The following is a 19,838-nucleotide window of genomic DNA, read 5'->3' on the forward strand; positions in this document are numbered from 1 at the left end:
ACAAAGGACAGCCCGGCCTGGTCACTGCAGTGTGTCCTTCACTGCAAGGATCTTAGCTGCTGTAGAAGCAAAGGCTTTGGCTCTTTCCAGGATGTAGCTCCGAACAGTGTTTGATAACGTAATGTTGTATGTCAATAATCTCTCAATTTTAAAAAAGTCACGGTGTGCCTGGGTGTCTCAGTCGGTCAAGCGACTGACTTCAGCTCAGGTCATGATCTCGCAGTTTGTGGGTTCAAACCCCGCGTCGGGCTCTGTGCTGACGGCTGGAAGCCTGGAGCCTGCTTCGGATTTGTGTCTCCCTCTCTCTGCCCCTCCCCCACTTGCCCTCTGTCTCTCAAAAATAAATAACCATTAACAAAATTTTTTTTTAATTTTTTTTAAACATTTAATTATTTTTGAGACAGAGAGAGATGGAGCATGAACGGGGAAGGGTCAGAGAGAGAGGGAGACACAGAATCTGAAACAGGCTCCAGGCTCCCAGCCGTCAGCACAGAGCCCGACGCGGGGCTTGAACTCATGAACCACGAGATCATGACCTGAGCTGAAGTCGGCCACTTAACCGACTGAGCCACCCAGGTGCCCCCCCAAATTTTTTTTTTTAAGTCACGATACGAGCTTCTGGGCAGCTCAGTCGGTTGAGTGTCCAGCTCTTGATTTAGGGCTCAGGTCAGGATCCCAGGGTCGTGGGATCGAGCCCCAAATCGGATTCTGCTGAGTGTGGAGCCTGCTTGGGATTCTCTCTCACGCTCCCCCTGCCCCTCCCCTACTTGCACATGGTCTCTCTCTCTCTCTCTCTCTCTCAAAAAAAAAGAGTCATGACAAACATCTGTTCCACACCTACTTTCGTGAGGAAGCCGATGGGCATTTGCTGGTATGTGGGGAGGCAAACAGGGTTTAGGTTTTGGGGTGTCAACAGCTGGCCTGGAAACTTCCCCTCCGGATAGAAGGGGTGTGTCAAGAGACCGCCACGCTGTTCAGCCCGACCCACCGCCCTCACACGAGGCGGCTTGCTTGCCACCTGCCCAGCAAGGAGGTGCCCAGGGAGGGGACAGCCCAGAACCAGCGGAAGCCAGAACGCCGCCCTGAGGCCCTCGCTGCTCGCGCATCAGCAGGGCAGAGAGCAGGGCGGCCCTGGGTGGGAGCCCCTTCCCCAGGGTTCTGGCTCCCCCGCCCCGGAGGAGAGGAATTCTGTTTGTAAACACAGAAGCTCCTGGCCTCCTTTAAGAATAACATCCTTATCTCCCGGCCAGAGACCAGGAGGTTCCCACCCTCCCTTCAGTGAAGGAAGCCAGGGTTTCAGAGGGGAGATGCAATTTGGAATTCTCAGTCGCCCGTTCCTTATAAGAATGAAGGAGACGATGAAAACAATGTGGCTTAATCTGCCAACCGTACAGTGGTACGTTTTCATTAAACATCCACATTAGGGCCCACCATTTATAGCCGGAGAACCACATCCAGGAGCACCGGGGCGCTGGGGCCCCCACCCCCACGAGGGGGTTGCTTCCTATGGTGACGGTGACGCTGATGAGGGCTCCTTCCCCAGAGCCCACCCGAGAGGCACACGCAAAGTAAGAGGCTTTTCCCGTCGTGTTCTCCGACCTCTGTCTCCTCTCCTCACTCACAGACCTCTCAAGCTTGTGGATGAACCACAATAGCCGTGAGAGGTCGGGGCGCGGCTCTGGCCCCCAGGAAAGTCCTGTTACACATCAGAAGTCCTGTTACGCACACACGGCGGCTTTCCAACTTTGCCTTTTAAATTCATAAGCACCTCCTAACTTCTGCCTCCAAGTTGTCACAGCCAGCAGGCCAGGAAGGGCCCCCCCGTCTCACCATGTCTCATCCAGTTTGGGAGACGAGAAACCCCCACTCCGTACCAGGCGACCCTCTCTGCGCTTGAAAGTGACCTTCTCCGGTCCTATCTTTGCCCACATCTGGCATTCCCATTACTGAACCCCAAAACAGAGCTACCGGCCACGGGTACGGGTTACTGCTGTTGTCCGTGCGGCCCCACGCTGCGACTGGCGATTCGGAAACTGGCTGCCCCACCTCTCTGAACGTGTGCAGAGCTGAGAAGGCCTCCCCCAGCCGTCTGGTAGCTGGCAGCCCTAGGTCGTCGTCAGTTATCCCCGGCAAGTTTCCACCACGAACTGGTGAATTAACAAAACGGTGGAATTCTAGTGCCTGGTTCACGTGACACCCCATCCTTTGTGGGGACCTAAGAACAGATTCCCGTCTGTTCTCCCATCTCTGGCCGTACCCGGAACCTGGCCTCGACCAGGCGACCCCCGTCCTGCCCTCCAAGACCGCCAGGTCACCCGGCAGAGTGTCCCTACCTGCAGCGCACGCTAGGCGAAGGGGGCGTCCTGACCGTCGGGGACCCACGAGGACACTGCACCCGGGAGCCTCATGGCTGCTATTTACAGAGGCCGCTGAGCCCCACAGGCCAGGCGAGCGGGGGCCCCGGCTGTCAGGCTGCCCAGCAAATCAGGCTGCAGCCTTATCTGCAAAGAGCTTCCTGTTTGAAATACATCAGCTGCCCCGCGGGAGGGCGGCGAGGAGGGTGTGGGAACGTTGCAAACTCCCTGAGGTCAGGGCTCCCGGCAGACCATGGACCCGCCCCGAGAGTCCTTCCAGCTCTTCACCCCTGACGCCACCCCGACTGTCCTGGGTCTGTTCTGTGCTTCTCTTCCGGGAGGATGGTGGGGATGCAGGAAAGCATTGAGTGGTCCTTATCACCTGGTGTCACATCAGACAGAAACACACGCAGCTGACACGCTTCCTCTCCCGTTCTCCGTGTGGGCTTTCACTTCACAGCATTAACCTCGTCTACTGGTCGAGACCGAACCCGCAGCGAGACCCCAGACTCACCGCGCTCACTGAAGCTTCGTATGTGCCCCAGACTCTCTCTGTGCGGTGGGCTGGGCGGGTCCAGCTTCTGCGCAGCCTGACTCTTGGTGGGGGGGGGGGGTGCTTCTTTAAGAAAGAGATACACACATAAAATTAGGATCATAAAAAGCTACATTCGGGGGCACCTGGATGGCTCAGTCGGTTGAGTGTCTGACTTCAGCTCAGGTCGTGATATCACAGTTCGTGGGTTTGAGCCCCGTGTTGGGCTCTGTGCTGACAGCTCGGAGCCTGGAGCCTGTTTCGGATTCTGTGTCTCTCTCTCTGCTCCTCCCCGGCTCGTGCTGTGTTAGTCTCTCTCTCTCTCAAAAATAAATAAACATTAAAAACATTTTCTTAAATGCCACATTCAATGGTGCATTTGTATTTATACCGAAAAGAGAAATCTTAAGAGATTACAAATTTTGTAAAACCTGTCAGATTCCATGCACATCGCAAAATCCACGAAAAAGAATGGATCCTTTATTAAAACCACCTAATTGCATAAATAAATCTCACAACCTGGACCAAATGGGCCACTTCCAGGGAAACACAGGATCTACCACAATGGACCCAACATGAAATAGATGACTTAGCAGCCCCATAACAATGAAGGGAACTGAATTTGTAACTTAAAAAACTCCCAAAAAGGAAACTCCAGGCAGGCCAGGTGATTTCATATGAGAATTCTACCAAACTTTTTTTTTTTAATTTTTTTTAACATTTATTTATTTTTGAGACAGAGCATGAACGGGGGAGGGTCAGAGAGAGGAGACACAGAATCCGAAGCAGACTCCAGACTCCAAGCTGTCAGCACAGAGTCCCACGTTGGGGCTCGAACCCACAGACTGCGAGATCATGACCTGAGCCAAACTCGGACGCTCAACCGACTGAGCCACCCACGCGCCCCTTTACCAAACTTTTAACGAAGAGTTAACACCAAGTTTACATACCTCTTCCAGAAAACAGAAGAGGAAGGAGCATTCACCAATTCATTTTTTATGAAGTTGGCATGACCCTGATACCCAAACCAGACAAAGACAGTACGAAAAAAAGAAAGAAAACTGTAGACCGATAACTCTCACGAAAACAGATGCAAAAATATTTAATGAAATGCTGGCAAATAGGATTCACAACACATAAGAAAGATTTATAAACTGCCACCAAGTGGAGTGTTTCAGGGATGTAAGCCTGGGTCAATATTCAAAAGTCCAGCAGTGTCATCAACCGTAGTAAAAGCTAACAAGGAAAAATTGCATGATCATATCAACAGGTACAAGAAAAAGCATTTGACAAAATTCAACACACCTCTTCATGAAAAAAAACTCTCTGAAGGGGGGGCTTTCTCAACTTGATAAAGCAGCATCAATGTTTAAATAAACCTACGATAACATCATACTCAGGAAAGACTGAACATCTCCCTCCTAAGATCTGGACACGGTAGGACATCCACTCTGACCACTGCAACGCGGTGCTGGAGTCCCAGCCAGGGCAAAAGACACGGCAAGGAAAGAAAAGGCACACGGGTCAGAAAAGAAAAACCGAACAGCCCCTTGTGCAGACGACAGAAGTGTCTGCTTGGAGAATCCCAGAGAGTCTACAGAAATTCCTAAAACCAGTAAGGGGGCTCAGCAAGGCTCCGAGTACAACATGAACGCACGGAAACCCGGGCACTTCCACGAGCGAGCAGTGAACACGTAGACTCTGAAATTAAAAATCATTTACAATCGCTCAAAGGAACGAAATGAACACAGAGACTCCGAAATTAAAAATCATTTACAGTCGCTCAAAGGAATGAAATGCCTGGATGGAAACCTCACAAAACACGTGCAGGACCTAAGTGCTGAAACAACGCGCCGACCGGGACAATCGCAGCAGGTTTAAGAAACCACGAGGCGCGTCGAGCTCCGGGACGGGAAGGCTCCGCGCGGAAAGGAGGCCGGATTCCCCCCAAAGTGATCTACAGGCTTAACGCGATTCCTATTGAAATCCCAGCAGGAAGCTTTGTAGACAGAGACAGGATTCTTCCAGAACTAGAAGACGAAGGAAGCGGAAGAGCTAAAACAGTTTGGAAACGAAGAATGAAGTAGGGGGAATCAGTGTGCCCAACGTCAAGATTCCTTACATGGAGAAGCAGAGCAGGGAACCCACACAAATATACCCAACTGCTTTTTTAAAGTTTTCTCGTCGTTGTGATAAAATACACACGACGTACGGGGCGCCTGGGTGGCGCAGTCGGTTAAGCGTCCGACTTTAGCTAGGTCACGAAATCGCGGTCCGTGAGTTCGAGCCCCGCGTCAGGCTCTGGGCTGATGGCTCAGAGCCTGGAACCTGTTTCCGATTCTGTGTCTCCCTCTCTCTCTCTGCCCCTCCCCCGTTCATGCTCTGTCTCTCTCTGTCCCAAAAATAAATAAACGTTGAAAAAAAAAATTAAAAAAAAAAAAGCCAGGTTTTAAAAAAAAAAAAATACACACGACGTACGATTCACCGTCTTAATCACTCTTCAGTATACAGTTCGGTGGTATTAAATACATTCAGATGTCACGTGACACATCCCATCCACCTCCATGATTCCTTCCCTCTTGTGAAACCGGACCTCCGTACCCATTAACGCCACAGCCCCGTCACACCCCCACCTCAGCCCCCTGGCCACCACTGCTGGACTTTCTATGATGTTGACTATTCTAAGACTCTCACATAATGGGAAGCAAGCAGTATTTGTCTTTTTGTGACTGGCTTATTTCACAGAGCGTAACGTCCCCAAGGTTCATCCGTGTGGTGACAGGTGTCAGAACAACTTAACCAACTGAAATCCAAACTAACACAGCCCAACTTGACTTCACCCCTGCCCGGGGACGTTTGGCAGCATTCTGGAGATACCGTCACGCCGTGCGGTTGGGGGCGCGGTGCTGGCTTCTGGGGGGAAGGGGCCGGGATGCTGCTGAGAGTCCCACGGTGTTCTGGACACTCCCCACCACGAGGAAGAGCCACGCCCCAAAGACGCCCCTGGTGCCACAAGCGTCACCGGACAGGGGGCCTGAGACCGCAGTCCTGGGTGACGGCATACGGTGTCCCGAGGGTGCATCCCCTCGCCCACGCTCAACGCCAGCTGAGGGGAAGGCGCGGCATCCAGGTGCCAGCAAGGACCCCCAAGTCAGCCCCTATTCAGTCCTCAGCACTAGCCCTCCCACGAGGCGCTGGCACTGTGGCTAGAGCGCAGGAGACAGGGCGGAGAGTGACAGCCCTTGCCCAGCTCATGCTTTGCAGACCGCGTGGGACGAGCAGACAGCGAGCCTGTCCCACGCCCGCCCTCCCCCCTGCAACCCTCCTCCTGTCTCACCACTGACCTGGGACACTTACCTTTTGTTCTGGGTCCCGAATTGTTGAGGGCTCTTTCAAAAAGTGCCAAAACCTGAGAGTCACTCTTGGTTACAGAAGAGGTGGTAACAGTATACTAACGTACCTGCTTCAAGTAGCTTGTAAGTTGGAACCGAGTTTCAGTGGGGAATCGCGTTTACGCCTGCCTGGCCAACAAGTACCAAAAAGTCATGAGGAATCACTAGGCACGTCTCCCTCCAGACCTTCTCTGTCTTCCGTCCCGCCCTCAGTTTTCGTCTCGGAAGCGCGCAAGTCACGGCCCTGGGCTCGGGCTTCTCCCGGTGAACCCCGACCCCTCCAGCAGCCTGGCCCCGCGCAGTGGGTCACAGTGAGAATCTGCCAAGGCTCCCCAGGATTATTTACATCTCCCACAGATAGCGGGGCCATCCGCACACAAGAGCCGGACCAGGCCTGTCTGTCTCTGGACAGGAATTTTCCCTGGAGTCACCCGGCCGTGCAGCTGTGGCCGTGGACGCTGTCCGTGAGGCCGTTCACCGTGCTCCCCCCGTCCCAGGCCCGAAGGCTCTGTTTCCCCAGAGTTCCCTGAAAGCCTCCCTCCGCTGGCGAATCCCACCCCTCAGCCACACTGGTCACCGGTGGGCACAGACCCCAGACGGTCAGGGAACACTCGCGCCCACCGGGCCGGGACATCCGGCTCTGACTTCACAGTGTCGCTCGCCAGCACGAGGGCTGTTAGCCACACTCAGGGATGCTACGACTCACCACAACCTCTGACCACACCACAGCATCCAAGGTCATGAGAGCACCCGAGATCGCAGGGTCTCAAACGTGAGCGTGCACTGGAACCATCCAGAAGGCCTCTGAAAACGCAGACAGGGCCCACCCCAGACCTTCTGAGTCAGTGGGCTGGTGCGGAGACCCGGGAACTTTCATTTCTCACCAGTTCCCAAGCCGGGCTGGGGCTGCTGGTCCCGGGACCGGGCTCGGCGAAGCCCCGCCTCCCTCACAGGGTCGCTGCGAGGCATCGAGTTAACGAGGCACCGGACACGCGGGGACGCTCACGCGTCAGGTGGTAGCCGTCGTGCAAATTCTCACTTCCCACCTTCCCTCCTTGGTTGCCCCGTGAGACCGCACGCTCCTGCCCTGGCACAGGGACGGACGCCAACAAACCTGTCCCTGCTCCTTGCGGGAGGAGGGAAAGACCTGATGGATGTGGTCCCCGCCTCCCGCAGCAGCCCCCCCAGGAGCGGCAAGGGACGGACGGCCACAGAACCGCACCATCAGGCCCATCGACGGGCCCGGTGAGGGGGAGGCCGCCTCAATCGGCGGGGAACAGCCTGAACTTGAACAGCACGGGGCAGCTGTCAAAGCTGCTAACCCCACACGGGGACTCCTGGGCCGGGGTCCTCAGTCTTTCTGTGGTCCCTCCAGGCCGCCCCTGTGCACCTCGTCCTGGGTCAACAGAAGCCAAAGGGACGGACTCCGCGAGCCCCAGGAAGGCAAACCTTCTTACCTACAGCGCGTCAGTAACTGCGAAGTCAAGGCCGCCTGGGTTCACGACCGTCAGACGTGTCTGCCTCGGGCCCTGCACACTGACGACCTTCTGGGCAGAGGCTGTAACTTACCTCGTTTTTCCGTACCCTGGGTCTACTGGAGGATCCGCGTGTCGCCGGCCTCAAAAGCAGGGGCCTCTGCACAGCCTGGGGCGCCTGGGTGGCTCAGTCCGTTAAGTGTCCGACTTTGGCTCAGGTCATGATCTAGCGGTTCGTGAGTTTGAGCCCCGCGTCCGGCTCTGTGCTGACAGCTCGGAGCCTGGAGCCTGCTTCGGATTCTGTGTCTCCCTCTCCCTCTCTGCCCCTCCTCCACTCGTTCTCTCTCTCTCTCTCTCTCTCTCTCTCCCCCCCCCCTCAAAAATAAATACACTTTTTATTTTTTAAAAAAATTTTTTTTCAATGTTTATTTATTTTTGGGACAGAGAGAGACAGGGCATGAACGGGGGAGGGGCAGAGAGAGAGGGAGACACAGAATCTGAAACAGGCTCCAGGCTCTGAGCGGTCAGCACAGAGCCCGACGCGGGGCTCGAACTCACGGACCGTGAGATCGTGACCTGGCTGAAGTCGGACGCTTAACCGACTGCGCCACCCAGGCGCCCCTAAATACACTTTTTTAAAAATTAGAAAAAAAAAAGAATAAAATGTAGAACTTCTTTGTTCCGCTCACGGATTGAAGGGTTGCAGACCGGGCTCTTAGCCACCTCACTTCCCAGTACCTGCGAGATAACAAACCCTTCTTGTTCAGGAGACTGATTTCACGGATTCTCACTCCTTTCAAAAGTAACATAACCGATTTGTTTTCCAGGACAAGACTGCTCATATATTCTTTTTTTTTTTTTTTTTTAATTTTCTTTTTTTTTCATGTATCCTTTCAACAAACAGCGGGTCTGCGTAAGTGTCACTCTCCAAAGGACATACAGCTCCTCGGCGGGGACTGACAGGTCATGTGCTCTGACAGCGACCCTTACGATCGGAGGAACCAGGAGACTCGGCCAGGCCGGGCCCCGTCCTCCGCTCTACACACGAGAACTCAAGTCGGAGAAGCGAGGCAGCTCCCGGAAGGCCCCAGCTCCCGCCCGGCGACGTCCCTAACAGACCTGTGCCGAAGGATTAAAACGGGCCCAGTGGTCAGCACTGCCATCGGGCCCTCACTGCTCCGTGTCCGCAGTCCAGGCTTGCAACGTGCCAAACGGGAACGGTTATGAATAGAATTAGCGGAGTGACGAGGCCATGGCTGCGGGCCATAGCGGGCTCAGTCGCGTGGTGATTACAGACCGAACAGGGTTTTTCCCCACTTCAGGGAGGTGGGAAGGCTGTTTTGGGAGCAGAGGGTAGCGTGCTGGATACAACAGACCCCTCACGTAAGTACATCACTACAGACCATGAACTTGATTTTATCCGTATAGAATTCTGAGTAAAAATGTAACTGCCGGAGGAAGAGGCATTCAGACTGAACTTCCTTATAATCAGGCACCCACTGTTGCTGCTGTCTTGATTACAGCGAGAACATTCCAACTGAGCTGAAGGCACTAACTGCTTCTCCAGCAGTGAGAGCGATCTTTGTGACCAGAACCATCTCTGATAATTGAAGTGTCTCTATTTTCATTAGATATGGTTTTATTGTACTGTCACAAATTTTTGTAAGTATCAAGTGTAGTATTAAGAGATCTAAAATTATGGGGGCGCCTGGGTGGCTCAGTCGGTTAAGCGGCCGACTTCAGCTCGGGTCATGATCTCGTGGTCCGTGAGTTCGAGCCCCGCGTCGGGCTCTGTGCTGACGGCTCAGAGCCTGGAGCCTGTTTCGGATTCTGTGTCTCCCTCTCTCTGACCCTCCCCCGTTCATGCTCTGTCTCTCTCTGTCTCAAAAATAAATAAACGTTAAAGAAATTTAAAAAAAAGAGAGAGATCTAAAATTATGTATCTCAGCACCTCAAGAAGTTGAAAATGTTCCACTAAGGAACTTTGCGGCTTCATATACCTTTATCGGTTCTTTTACCATATTGTAGGAATTAGGGACTAAAGGCTGGACTGATACACAAGCTGAAGGGAAAAGGAAGATTCAAAAAGTTACATCTGGGGCGCCTGGGTGGCTCAGTCGGTTGAGCGGCCGACTTCAGCTCAGGTCATGATCTCGTGGTTTGTGAGTTCCAGCCCCGAGTTGGGCTCTGTGCTGACAGCTCAGGGCCTGGGGCCTGCTTTGGATTCTGTCTCCCTCTCTCTCTGCCCCTCCCCTGCTCACACTCTATCTCTCTCCCAAAAATAAACATTAAAAGATAAAAATTAAAAAAAAATACCCCAGCAAAAATAAAAGGGGGTGGGAGTAGATTAAATAAGACCGATAAAGCATCCAACTGCTGAAGCTGGGTGACGGCTGACATTCCATTATACTTTTGGATGTGGATGAAGGCTTTTCCAAAGACAGACGTGAACAGAAACACATCACTGGTTATGCCTCGTCAGTTGGGCAACTACATTTGCCAACACCAAAATTTTCCACCTTTCCTGGTATTGGGGTAATCTTTGCTCTTATAAAGCAATTGGAAATGATTTGATATTTAAGTTTCTAACAAATGAATGCTAAGTCAACTGAGTCTTTGGAAGTTTTTAAAAGTGTTAGAATATTCTTTTCCAAGTTGTTACCGTACGCAGATTTTACAGGTGACACGTTATCGAAAATGAAAGCGCTTCTCAGCGGCCACCTTAAAATATACTTGTTCCTTGGCGCACGCTAGTTTCGAAAGCAATTGTTTTCTCACAAAGTGCTAAAATGTATTTTCTTGGGACATGGATTTTGTTTTAATGTCACTTGTCATCAGAAAAACCAACAGATTCAGAATTGTTTAAAAGAAAAATTTCTGGGGGCGCCTGGGTGGCGCAGTCGGTTAAGCGTCCGACTTCAGCCAGGTCACGATCTCTCGGTCCGTGAGTTCGAGCCCCGCGTCGGGCTCTGGGCTGATGGCTCAGAGCCTGGAGCCTGCTTCGGATTCTGTGTCTCCCTCTCTCTGCCCCTCCCCCGTTCATGCTCTGTCTCTCTCTGTCCCAAAAATAAATAAACGTTGAAAAAAAAAATTTAAAAAAAAAAAAAAAAGAAAAATTTCTGGAAGCTTTCTGGAAAGTTTACCAATCTTGTTTCCCACAGAATGAGACTGAATGTAGCAAGCTTCATGACCACTCGGTATCTGATGCAAAGATTCAACCACTTAATATAACCCACAAAACCCCCATCACTAGGAACTTGTAACTGCAGTATTCTCCCAGGTTACGGGGCTGTGGCCATTGACCCCAGAGGCCTGACACGTGCAGTTTAATGAAGTGCACACTTAAATTCCTGGGCACTGGTCACTTCTTTAAAAAAAAATCACTATCTTGTTTTAGAAAACAGGCTGAGTGGCGACACCAGAGAATGCTGTGTTCTTATGGTGATAAGTAAAACCATGTTATCAACCTACAGCTCATCACTAATTTCTGGGTTTATGGCCACAAAGACTGAATTTTCCTTCCTTACATTCATCTGGCATTTTCTTTTCTTTTTTTTAATTTTTTTTTTCAACGTTTATTTATTTTTGGGACAGAGAGAGACAGAGCATGAACGGGGGAGGGACAGAGAGAGAGGGAGACACAGAATCGGAAGCAGGCTCCAGGCTCTGAGCCATCAGCCCAGAGCCTGACACGAGGCTCGAACTCACGGACCGCGAAATCGTGACCTGAGCTGAAGTTGGACGCTTAACCGACTGAGCCACCCAGGCACTTTTTTTTTTTTTTTTTTTTTTTAAGATTTGTTAAATGTTTATTTTTTGAGAGAGCCGTCAGCAGAGCCCCACGTGGGGCTCAAACTCGTGAACTGTGAGATGATGACCCGGGGTAAAGTTGGTTGGGCACTTAACCGACTGAGCCACCCAGGCGCCCTTCAGCTGGTATTTTCTGAAGACCAAAGTATATGCTAAACGTTGTCAAAGACAATTAGGCAGGGGCCCTCGAGCAGCACAAAAAAACGCAGAGCCCGGGAAACCAAGATGGCTTCGCGCCAGGGAAGGGCGAAGGAAGGGCGAGGAGGGCTTGCGGCACATCATCCGGGGCCTGAGAAAACCAAACTTTACCCCAAACTGGGAGCCACGGAGCTTACCACGGTGGGGACGGTATTGTGAGGAAATGGCAAATGGGGTCCTCCGAGAAGAGCTGAGTTCTGGGCGACTGCCTCCCCTGGGGAGGCCTTCCTTACCCAGCCACCGAGCAAAGCTTGAGCCGCCGAGCTGGGGCAGCACCAAGGGGAGCCCTCCCTAAAACAGCCCAAACAGCCCGTCTGGGATGGCCTCGACCCTCACGGGCCCGACCCCTCATCTTGCAAAATGGGGAACTACCACCAGCTCTTCTCCCGGTGTAGCTGGGTCCGAATCTCCTTGCAGGGCTCATTTGGTGCAAAAGGCCACTCGGGGCTGCCTCCAAGGATGTTTCTTCCCCCCAGTGAAGAGGGGCGGCTCTGAGAGGCAGTTTTGAGGCTTAGCAATCGTGTGTCCCAGAACTCGACACCTCCCCCTCCCCCAGCCACCTGGGAGAGAGCTGGCACAGCTGGGGCCCCTGCTGCTTTGCCCCCCCCAAAACTTCTCGTCATAGGGACACCGGACCGTCGCGGACCGGACCGCGAATCTGTGCGTGACAATGGATTCCGCAGGAAGGGGAGCAGGGGGCTGCCTAACGGGCAGCCTCAGTTCTCACAGGATCCCACGTTCACAGCAGTGTAGGCACCTGAGACCACTGAACGGCATCCTCACAAAGAATAAAATGGTAAACTTGTATATGTGGTTTTCTTTAAATGTTTATTTTTGAGAGAGAGAGAGAGAGAGAGAATAAACCCCAAGCAGACTCCACACTGTCAGTGCAGAGCCCAACGTGGGGCTTGATCCCACAACCGTGAGATCATGACCCGAACCAAAATCAAGAGTCAGACACTTCACTGACTGAGCCCACCTCACCCCCACCGGGGGGCCCCTGAAGTTCAACTTTGAGGTGGACTTTCCAGGAGACACGGTACCCGAGCAGAGCACCTCGGCGGGACTAGGATGTACCGTCACCCTGACTACTTGCGCTCCAGTTCCCGTGGATCTTTGGGATGAACTTATCAAAGCGCCAATACTTGGCCATTTGGGGCCATTTCACGTGGTCCCGCCCCCTCCAACATCACCGACTCCAGGTACACCCCTCGCGTGCATCCCGTTTCCCCGAACAGCCCACAGACACCCTCTCTGTTCAGCATCTTCCAACCTGTGCAGGAAGCTACCGGTAATGCATCCACATCTCCGAAAGTCTGAGAACCACGCCCAAAGCAGAATACTGTGAATGTTTTATTTAATCATTTTGTCTACAACTGAAACTCTGGGAACTCAAAGTTAACATCCTTGCCCGTGAGCTTCTTATAGACGCCCGAGAAGGTTTCCACCTACGAGCAAAGAAAGAATTCGTCACAAAACTCTTAAATATGCACATTCATCTGAAAGCCTAACGATTATGTGAAACTGGGCCCTGCATGGCTTCCCCCACCCCAGCAGCCGGGCACACAGGGCACGAGGGGTACACAGGGCGTGCCCGCCTGCCAACGCTGGGGACGAGCTCATCTCTGGTGCTGAGGGACACGGCTCTACGGTCTGTGCCCGACTGAGGTGCTCTGAGCCCGTGAGGGAGCCCGGGGACCGTCCACCTCAGTCACGCTTTCCCGGGAATGAAGGGGACAGTTCTCCCAGATTCTGACACCACCACGTCTCACCCCCAGAAGGATCCACAGCCTTGCTGAGAGCAATTACCTTACTTCCAATGTTCCTAGTAACTTAAAAGGTAGAGAGTTTTGACTTTCAAAACATCCCCCACTGTGAAACCCGACACGGAATCCAAAGGGAAGCGCGCAGAGGTTCCGATGGAGCAAAGCTGGCCCTGGGTTTACGCTCACTGGCTCTGGTGACACCGGAGACAGGCCATGCCCTTTGCCCTCCCTGTGTCCGGACCCTCCCGCAACGCGGTCACCCCATTACCTTGTGTTCCACGTTGTTCTGCTGTGCTTTATCCAAATGAACCTTTATGAGCCGGCTGCCGTCCAGTTTCACACGGATTCTCTTGCCCACAATCTCGCTCGGGAAAACCAAGTCCTCCAGGATCGCGTCGTGCACGGCGGTCAAAGTGCGGCTGAAAGAACACAACGACGGAAGTGAGAAACCTGGAATCTACGAAGGCCTGCCCTCCCGTGAGCCCCTTCCAAGTCAACAACGTAAAAGGCAAATCCCAGGCCCCTAAACCAAGTTACCACTGGGTTTCCAACGGACGACTTCCATCTAACCCGTCGCCAGGGCCGGTGCCAAACTAGACAGGGGACGAACACCTACGGCTTTCCTTCAAAGCTTAGGGGGAGTTCAATGTGACGCCTTATAAACCACACACGCCGCTCCCGGTGGTCATCTCCAGGGAGCGGGAAGGCAGGGAGGACTTTCACTTTTACACACAGCTGTAGGTGTATTTTCGGGCACGGTTTCGACCGAACACCTCCGTAACCTCCTAACCACTCGCTCTTCTGCAGAGCCATCCTTCTCCGAAGTTGTCAAATTATCTACAAACTCCTGTGACCACGTAACTTCCTAACACAAGATCCTTCAAGAGCTCGCCATGACCTCCGAAGCTCCTCCTGGTTCCCTGGGGCGGGATGGGGCACCTCGGTCCCCAGCTCCTGTGCCCCCACTCTCATCCCGCCACGCACGCCTCCGCGATCGTCCCACTCGCGTCCCTGACACCGCGTCAAGTCCACGACCCACGTGGCCGCTTGACGAGGAGGTTCGACTGATTCCGAACCCCGAGCGCTAACGGGATGCCGGGATGAGACAAGAAGGGGCGGCCCTCAAGTTTAGAGGCACCTGTGTCACGGAGCCCATCAGGTCCCCTCGCCCCCAGCACGTCCGAGACCACGTTCCCCTCATCTGTGCTTCAGAGCTGTCAGTTCCTACGCACACGTCACACCTTCTAGGGGCTCCCGGATGCCTCCCGAGGGCTTCCTGTTCCACGGCCACGGACAGGAGGCTCAAGGGAAAGCCACTTCCCAAATCCTGCATCACCTCTCAGAAAGCAAATGACAAGGACGCCGCCCCAGTTAAGCTTTTTCCCACAGTACGAGGAAGAACACAAACACGGACAAGTGTCTACCCTCCCCCTTAAAGCATAAATCAGAATGGAATCACAGCGGCCGCGCATCTTCTGACTCCAACACGGTCTATTACAACGGGGAGGGACGGGGATGCAACCTTGACCGTCCCGAGCCCCAGGAACGGAACCGGCTCAGAGCAGTAATGGAAACCCTGCTATAGATTAGAAACAAGAACAAAAACAAAAAGAAGTGAGTCTCAGGACCTCACGTGTACGGGAGAAAGCCGAGTACTGAAGGAGAAGAACCGTGGAGGCAGGAGGTCAGGCTGGGAAGCGGTGAAGGGCCGCGGCCGGCCGCCCAGGGCTTAGCGCAGGAGCACAGAAGGCCCCACGTGTGGGGGGCAGGTCACCAGGGGCGTGGTGAAGTCGTCGTCCCCGGAGCCGAGGAGGGAACACACGTCTGGGAGGGGGGACGGCCAGAGCTGTGGGTGGGGGTCAGTCCTGCAGCAGCCGCCCTCAGAGCGAAGGCTTCGTTCTCACGCTCCCCATACCGACGCGGGCTCTCACGGCCCGCGGGCTCTCCACCACCCCGCGTGTCTGATCTCGGGGTCACAAACTACCCGGAACACCACAAATGCCCTGAATCCTTGTTACTCCAACTGCCCAGGATCAGGCTCAAAGCACTGAAGCCCAAGATGCAAGTTCCAGAAAGTGTGGCCCCAGCCCTTCCCTTCCCCACTCCTCTCCCACAGGAGCAAGTATCTGCCTGTAAGACTCGAGTCCCGTCCCTTGTTCAAGTGGTTTTACAAACAAGATGAAGTTAAAAACAGCCCAGCATTACTGGTCTGGCTGAAAAGAGTCCGTTCTCCTTACCCCTTTAGAAATAAAGATACGAGGCACAGTACCGACTTCACCTGGAGGTTAGACAGGTACCAGAGGAGTTTCCCAAATGGTCCCCAGGGCAGGGCCTGCAAGGCTTCAAGAATCCCACTCTGCGAAACGAGACTTCAACAACACACCAAAAGGCCCAGATCAAGGAGCCAACAACTCTCAATCTGAGTTTAGGCCAGAAAACCCTAAGCCAATCAAGTTTAAAGAACACCGTTCGTGAGCATCTATAACCGCAGCAACACTTTTAATCTGTGATGTCAGCAACAGAAAAATATGCCTAATTTCTTAGCCTTAATTCACTGCAAAAATAAAAATCAAAGACCCATCTCCGCCCCCCTCCGCTACATCCAGTGTGCTTGATCCCACAGCTCTACACTGAGGATCCCCTCACTATTCCTGTCCTTTACCCAAAGAATTGGAGAAAACCCTCTTTTCTGAAAGCAACAACCTATTCATTCTACCTATGTAAACATGCAATTCTTACTCTAGAATTCATTTTAAAACATTTATACATGGGGCGCCTGGGTGGCTCAGTTGGTTAGGCGACCGACTTTGGCTCAGGTCACGATCTCGCAGTTTGTGAGTTAGAGCCCTGCGTCAGGCTCTGTGCCGACAGCTCAGAGCCTGCGTCGGATTCTGTGTCTGTCTCTCTCTCTCTGCCCCCTCCCCTGCTCACGCTGTGTCTCTCTCTCAATAGTAAATAAATGTCTAAAAAAATTTTAAATCAATAAAATAAAAACTAAAATAAAAAAGCAACCTACCAAAACCCTTAGTACAAACAACCGAGCAGATAAGGAGTTGTTCGTAAGGGGTTTACAGCACACTTTTTCGATGCTGATAAAATACTCACCTTCTGGGACGCTTTTGCTTGTTTTTTGTACGGCTTTTTCGAGTTGGCTTAGGCAGAATTCTCCTCTGTGAAGATTACCGTGGAAAAAGAAAAACCTCAGGTTAGCAGAAAGCGGGCAACTGTCAAAGTGCTTCAAAAGGCAAAGGGCAGTAACAATAAATTCAAAGTTTGCAAAAGTCAAACCACCCAGACCAAACAAGCTACTGAGAATTCCCCGATTTCTCATTAATTCATTCAGAATCCAGAGAATATATTCAAACAGCGCCAGAAAAAAAAAAATCCCTCGCTCCTGATTTGAGCCCCAAATACTGCACACCTGCCACAATGCCAGGCCCGCCACCTACCGTCGGTAGGAACAGGCCTGCGGAGCCACAGCGCTAGTTAAATTTGTCACTTTGGCATTTCACCCCCACACATCTGTTTGCACCAAGGCCAGATCTGAACTTAAAAAAAAAACACAGCCACCTTTCTTGACTACGGGCCCCTTTCCAGGAACTATTCCTCACCATCTGCTTTCCTCCCAAAGCGTATAGCCACCCACTTCAATTCTGTCCTGCAGACAAACCAGGGCTCAGACCCACCACACGTCCATAATTCTCTCGTAAACGCACTACATTCACGCCGTTGTAAACGTGGAGAGCCGTTTTCACGTTAACAGTGGAAACGTACTTATCTGTTTAATCTACCGCAAACACAAAGTGAAACACAAGTGATTTTAACAAAATCCCCAAAACAAACCATTCCCCAGGACAACACACACCTGAGCAATAAAGACCACATGCTTCCCACTGAACTTTTTCTCCAGCTCACGCACGAGCCGGACTTGGATTTTCTGGAAAGACTTCAGTTGAGGAACGGGAACAAAGATGATGATAGCTTTGCGACCACCGCCAACTTCGATCTCCTGAAGGAAGAACACAGAACACCAGCGTGACCTTAAGTTCACACGCCCATCTTTCCCATCCGAGCCCAGCGCTGAGCGCAAACACTCGGCTTGAACGTGGTCAAATACTCTAGCACACCAAAATTTTAAAGAAATCCTCCTCCTGCGCTTTCCCACCGCCAGGGCCAGACCTCAGACTCCCCTCCCTCACAAACCCCACGCAAGGATGCGTGGGCAACGCTGTGCTCCAGGAGGCAAACGTGCGCAGCCGGAAGTGAGGCTACTTGTCCCGTGCGCAACCTCCAACCCTGTCCACACGCACTGCAGCTCCTAAACTAAAGACGAGAATTTGAAAAAGTGAATTTCCCCAGACACAGAGTCCAGACCGGCAGCCTGGAAAGTAGACCCGTAAACGCTGCAGCAGAGGAGCCCCGGGAACAAGCGGGAAGGAAGCGCGTTGTTCTCGCTGCCAACATGCCCACGTTAAGAAGGCCAAGCCTCAGACTTTCTCTGCGAGATGCTCCTTCCAGGACCAGGGAGCGGGGACGGCCGGCTCGGCCAGGTCTCTGACCCACAGTGCGCCTCCCCGCACACTGTGCCACCTCGAAGACGACCTGGGGCAGACCCCCCACCCGCACGGCCGCACCTGCACGGGGCGCGCGGGAAGGGGCCAGGCGGCAGATCCCGCCACCGCGCCCCGCGGACGGTCCGCCTACGACCACCCCCACCCCCGGCATAAACCCCCCTTTACCTTGGCCGCCGTGATGTTCAGCTCCCTCAGCTGGGCTTTGAGGTCGGAGTTCATCTCCAGCTCCAGGAGGGCCTGGAGAGAGAAGCAGCCAGAGCCGACCCTCAGCGAGGCGCCCGCACCGCCCACGTGCAGACACTCGGGGCCTGCTCCCGGACGCGTCCCCACCTCCACCCGGGGTGACACGCGCCGTGGGGGGGGGGGGGGTGCTGGCTGGTGCCGGGGCGCGGGCGGCACTTGCTGCCGGAGGATGACGGACACTTGTTGGGGAGGCGAACGCGCGCGTGGGGGCGGGGGGCACACGCGCCGGGGCTCCGGCCCTGCCCTCCCCTCACCTGGGAGATGCCAGACTCGAACTCGTCCGGCTTCTCGCCATTGGGCTTCACGATCTTCGCGCTCGAACTGAACATGGCCTTCTCCTGCAAGTACAGGGCGCCCTAGCTCAGGTGTCCGCGGCCCCAAGCCCCAGACCCCCGCCGGTCCCGGCCCCGCTCCACCCCGCAGAAGCCATCGGGGGGCACAGCCCGGGTAATCGGCCGTATCCCCGCCGGGTGAGCCGGGCCCGCCGATGCAGGGAGGACTCCGACATGTGTAGTCCTCAGAGTCGGCGGAAAAGTCCGCCGGAGAGAAGGCCGCCAACATACCTCGGTAAGAGCGCCGGTCTAGGAAGAGGCCTAAGTCTCGCGAGAGCGCCTCAAATCCCGGCGGCGCAAGGGAAGAGGCGGGAACAGTGCGCGAGAGAAACCGGAAGAACCACCGAGAAAAGGTCGAAGCCGAGAGAGTCCCAGGAAAAGGCTCGTGGGGTCGGGCGCGTCGGGAACGCTCCTCCGGAGGCGCCGCGTCCTAGCAGGCGGGGGCCGGGCGGCCGGGCCGGGGTCTGGGCGGGAGACGGGGGCCGAGAAAAGCAACCCCACCCCGAAGAGCGGATGTTCAAAAAAGTCTCGTTTAACCCGAAGAAACTCACTTCCCCACCGAAGCCATGAAAAGGAATCAGAGGCTTGGATGTCAGTTCAGCCCGGAGAGAACCCGATGAGACGACGTTCGTTAGAGCTCTTTGGAAACGAAGTGCTTTACGAGTAAACGTGGTTTTCCGGCCCTAAACAATTTAGCCCTCGTCCCCACTGCTTGGTGCGGCGGACACTTGGGGACGTCCGCGGACACCTCTCGTGCGGGCGGGAGCGCAGCGAGCCGGGGGCGGCGGGGCGGGGGGGGGGAGCCTGGGGCCCGGGGCGCCGACGCGAGCGGGGCAGAGGGCTCGGGGTGCGGTGGGGGACCATGGGCAGAGCCAGGTCGGAGCTGGACAGCCGGGGTCAGCCGGCCCTGACCTCAAAGCCGGCAGAGATCGCGTATGAGGAAAGATTGGGGGATGACACATCACTACTGGGTTCGACAAAGAAGTATTTATTAGAAAAGTGCCTCCCGTTGTGCCGTGCTGTCACTCCCCTCCCGCCCTAGAGAGGAACGAAAAACATAATGCAGAAATACTCTACGATGTCTATACTCTGTGCTAATGCTGCACTAGGTGCTAGCGATTTAGTAGAACCCGCTGAATCCTTGCCCTCGGGAAGATTACCT

At 53.9% G+C, this 19,838-nt stretch overlaps 2 protein-coding genes across 5 annotated transcripts in view; both read right to left on the reverse strand.

Moving 5' to 3' along the window:
• The window catches only part of COLEC11 (collectin subfamily member 11), a 28,885-nt gene extending 26,407 nt beyond the window's left edge, over positions 1-2,478 (reverse strand). For 2 of the 4 annotated variants that reach the window (XM_043604630.1, XM_043604626.1), the window contains exon 1: positions 2,334-2,474. The gene's annotated coding sequence lies outside the window, so the exon portion shown is untranslated. Of the gene's footprint in view, positions 1-2,333 lie in introns of all 4 variants that reach the window. The other 2 variants (XM_043604629.1, XM_043604627.1) reach the window with 2 other exon arrangements.
• Positions 2,479-13,101: 10,623 nt separating this feature from the next.
• RPS7 (ribosomal protein S7) lies at positions 13,102-19,000 on the reverse strand. Its single transcript, XM_043604631.1, has 7 exons — positions 18,908-19,000; positions 18,599-18,682; positions 18,267-18,338; positions 17,393-17,536; positions 16,633-16,697; positions 13,796-13,946; positions 13,102-13,209 (listed from the first exon to the last, which is right to left on the reverse strand). Exons 2-7 carry the CDS (start codon positions 18,671-18,673, stop codon positions 13,132-13,134), a joined length of 585 nt encoding a protein of 194 aa, XP_043460566.1. The 5' UTR covers positions 18,674-18,682; positions 18,908-19,000; the 3' UTR covers positions 13,102-13,131.
• Positions 19,001-19,838: the final 838 nt, after the last annotated feature.

Source organism: Prionailurus bengalensis, chromosome A3 (assembly GCF_016509475.1).
Source record: "Prionailurus bengalensis isolate Pbe53 chromosome A3, Fcat_Pben_1.1_paternal_pri, whole genome shotgun sequence".
NCBI lineage: Eukaryota > Metazoa > Chordata > Mammalia > Carnivora > Felidae > Prionailurus > Prionailurus bengalensis.

Excerpts from the sequence above, each read along its gene's own strand:
- RPS7 (XM_043604631.1), bottom strand. The coding sequence starts at position 18,673 with ATGTTCAGTTCGAGCGCGAAGATCGTGAAGCCCAATGGCGAGAAGCCG. Across the intron at positions 17,537-18,266 it reads TGAACATCACGGCGGCCAAG|GAGATCGAAGTTGGCGGTGG; the intron begins GTAAAGGGGGGT and ends TTCTTCCTTCAG. Across the intron at positions 13,947-16,632 it reads AAGCAAAAGCGTCCCAGAAG|CCGCACTTTGACCGCCGTGC; the intron begins GTGAGTATTTTA and ends GTGTTCTTTCAG.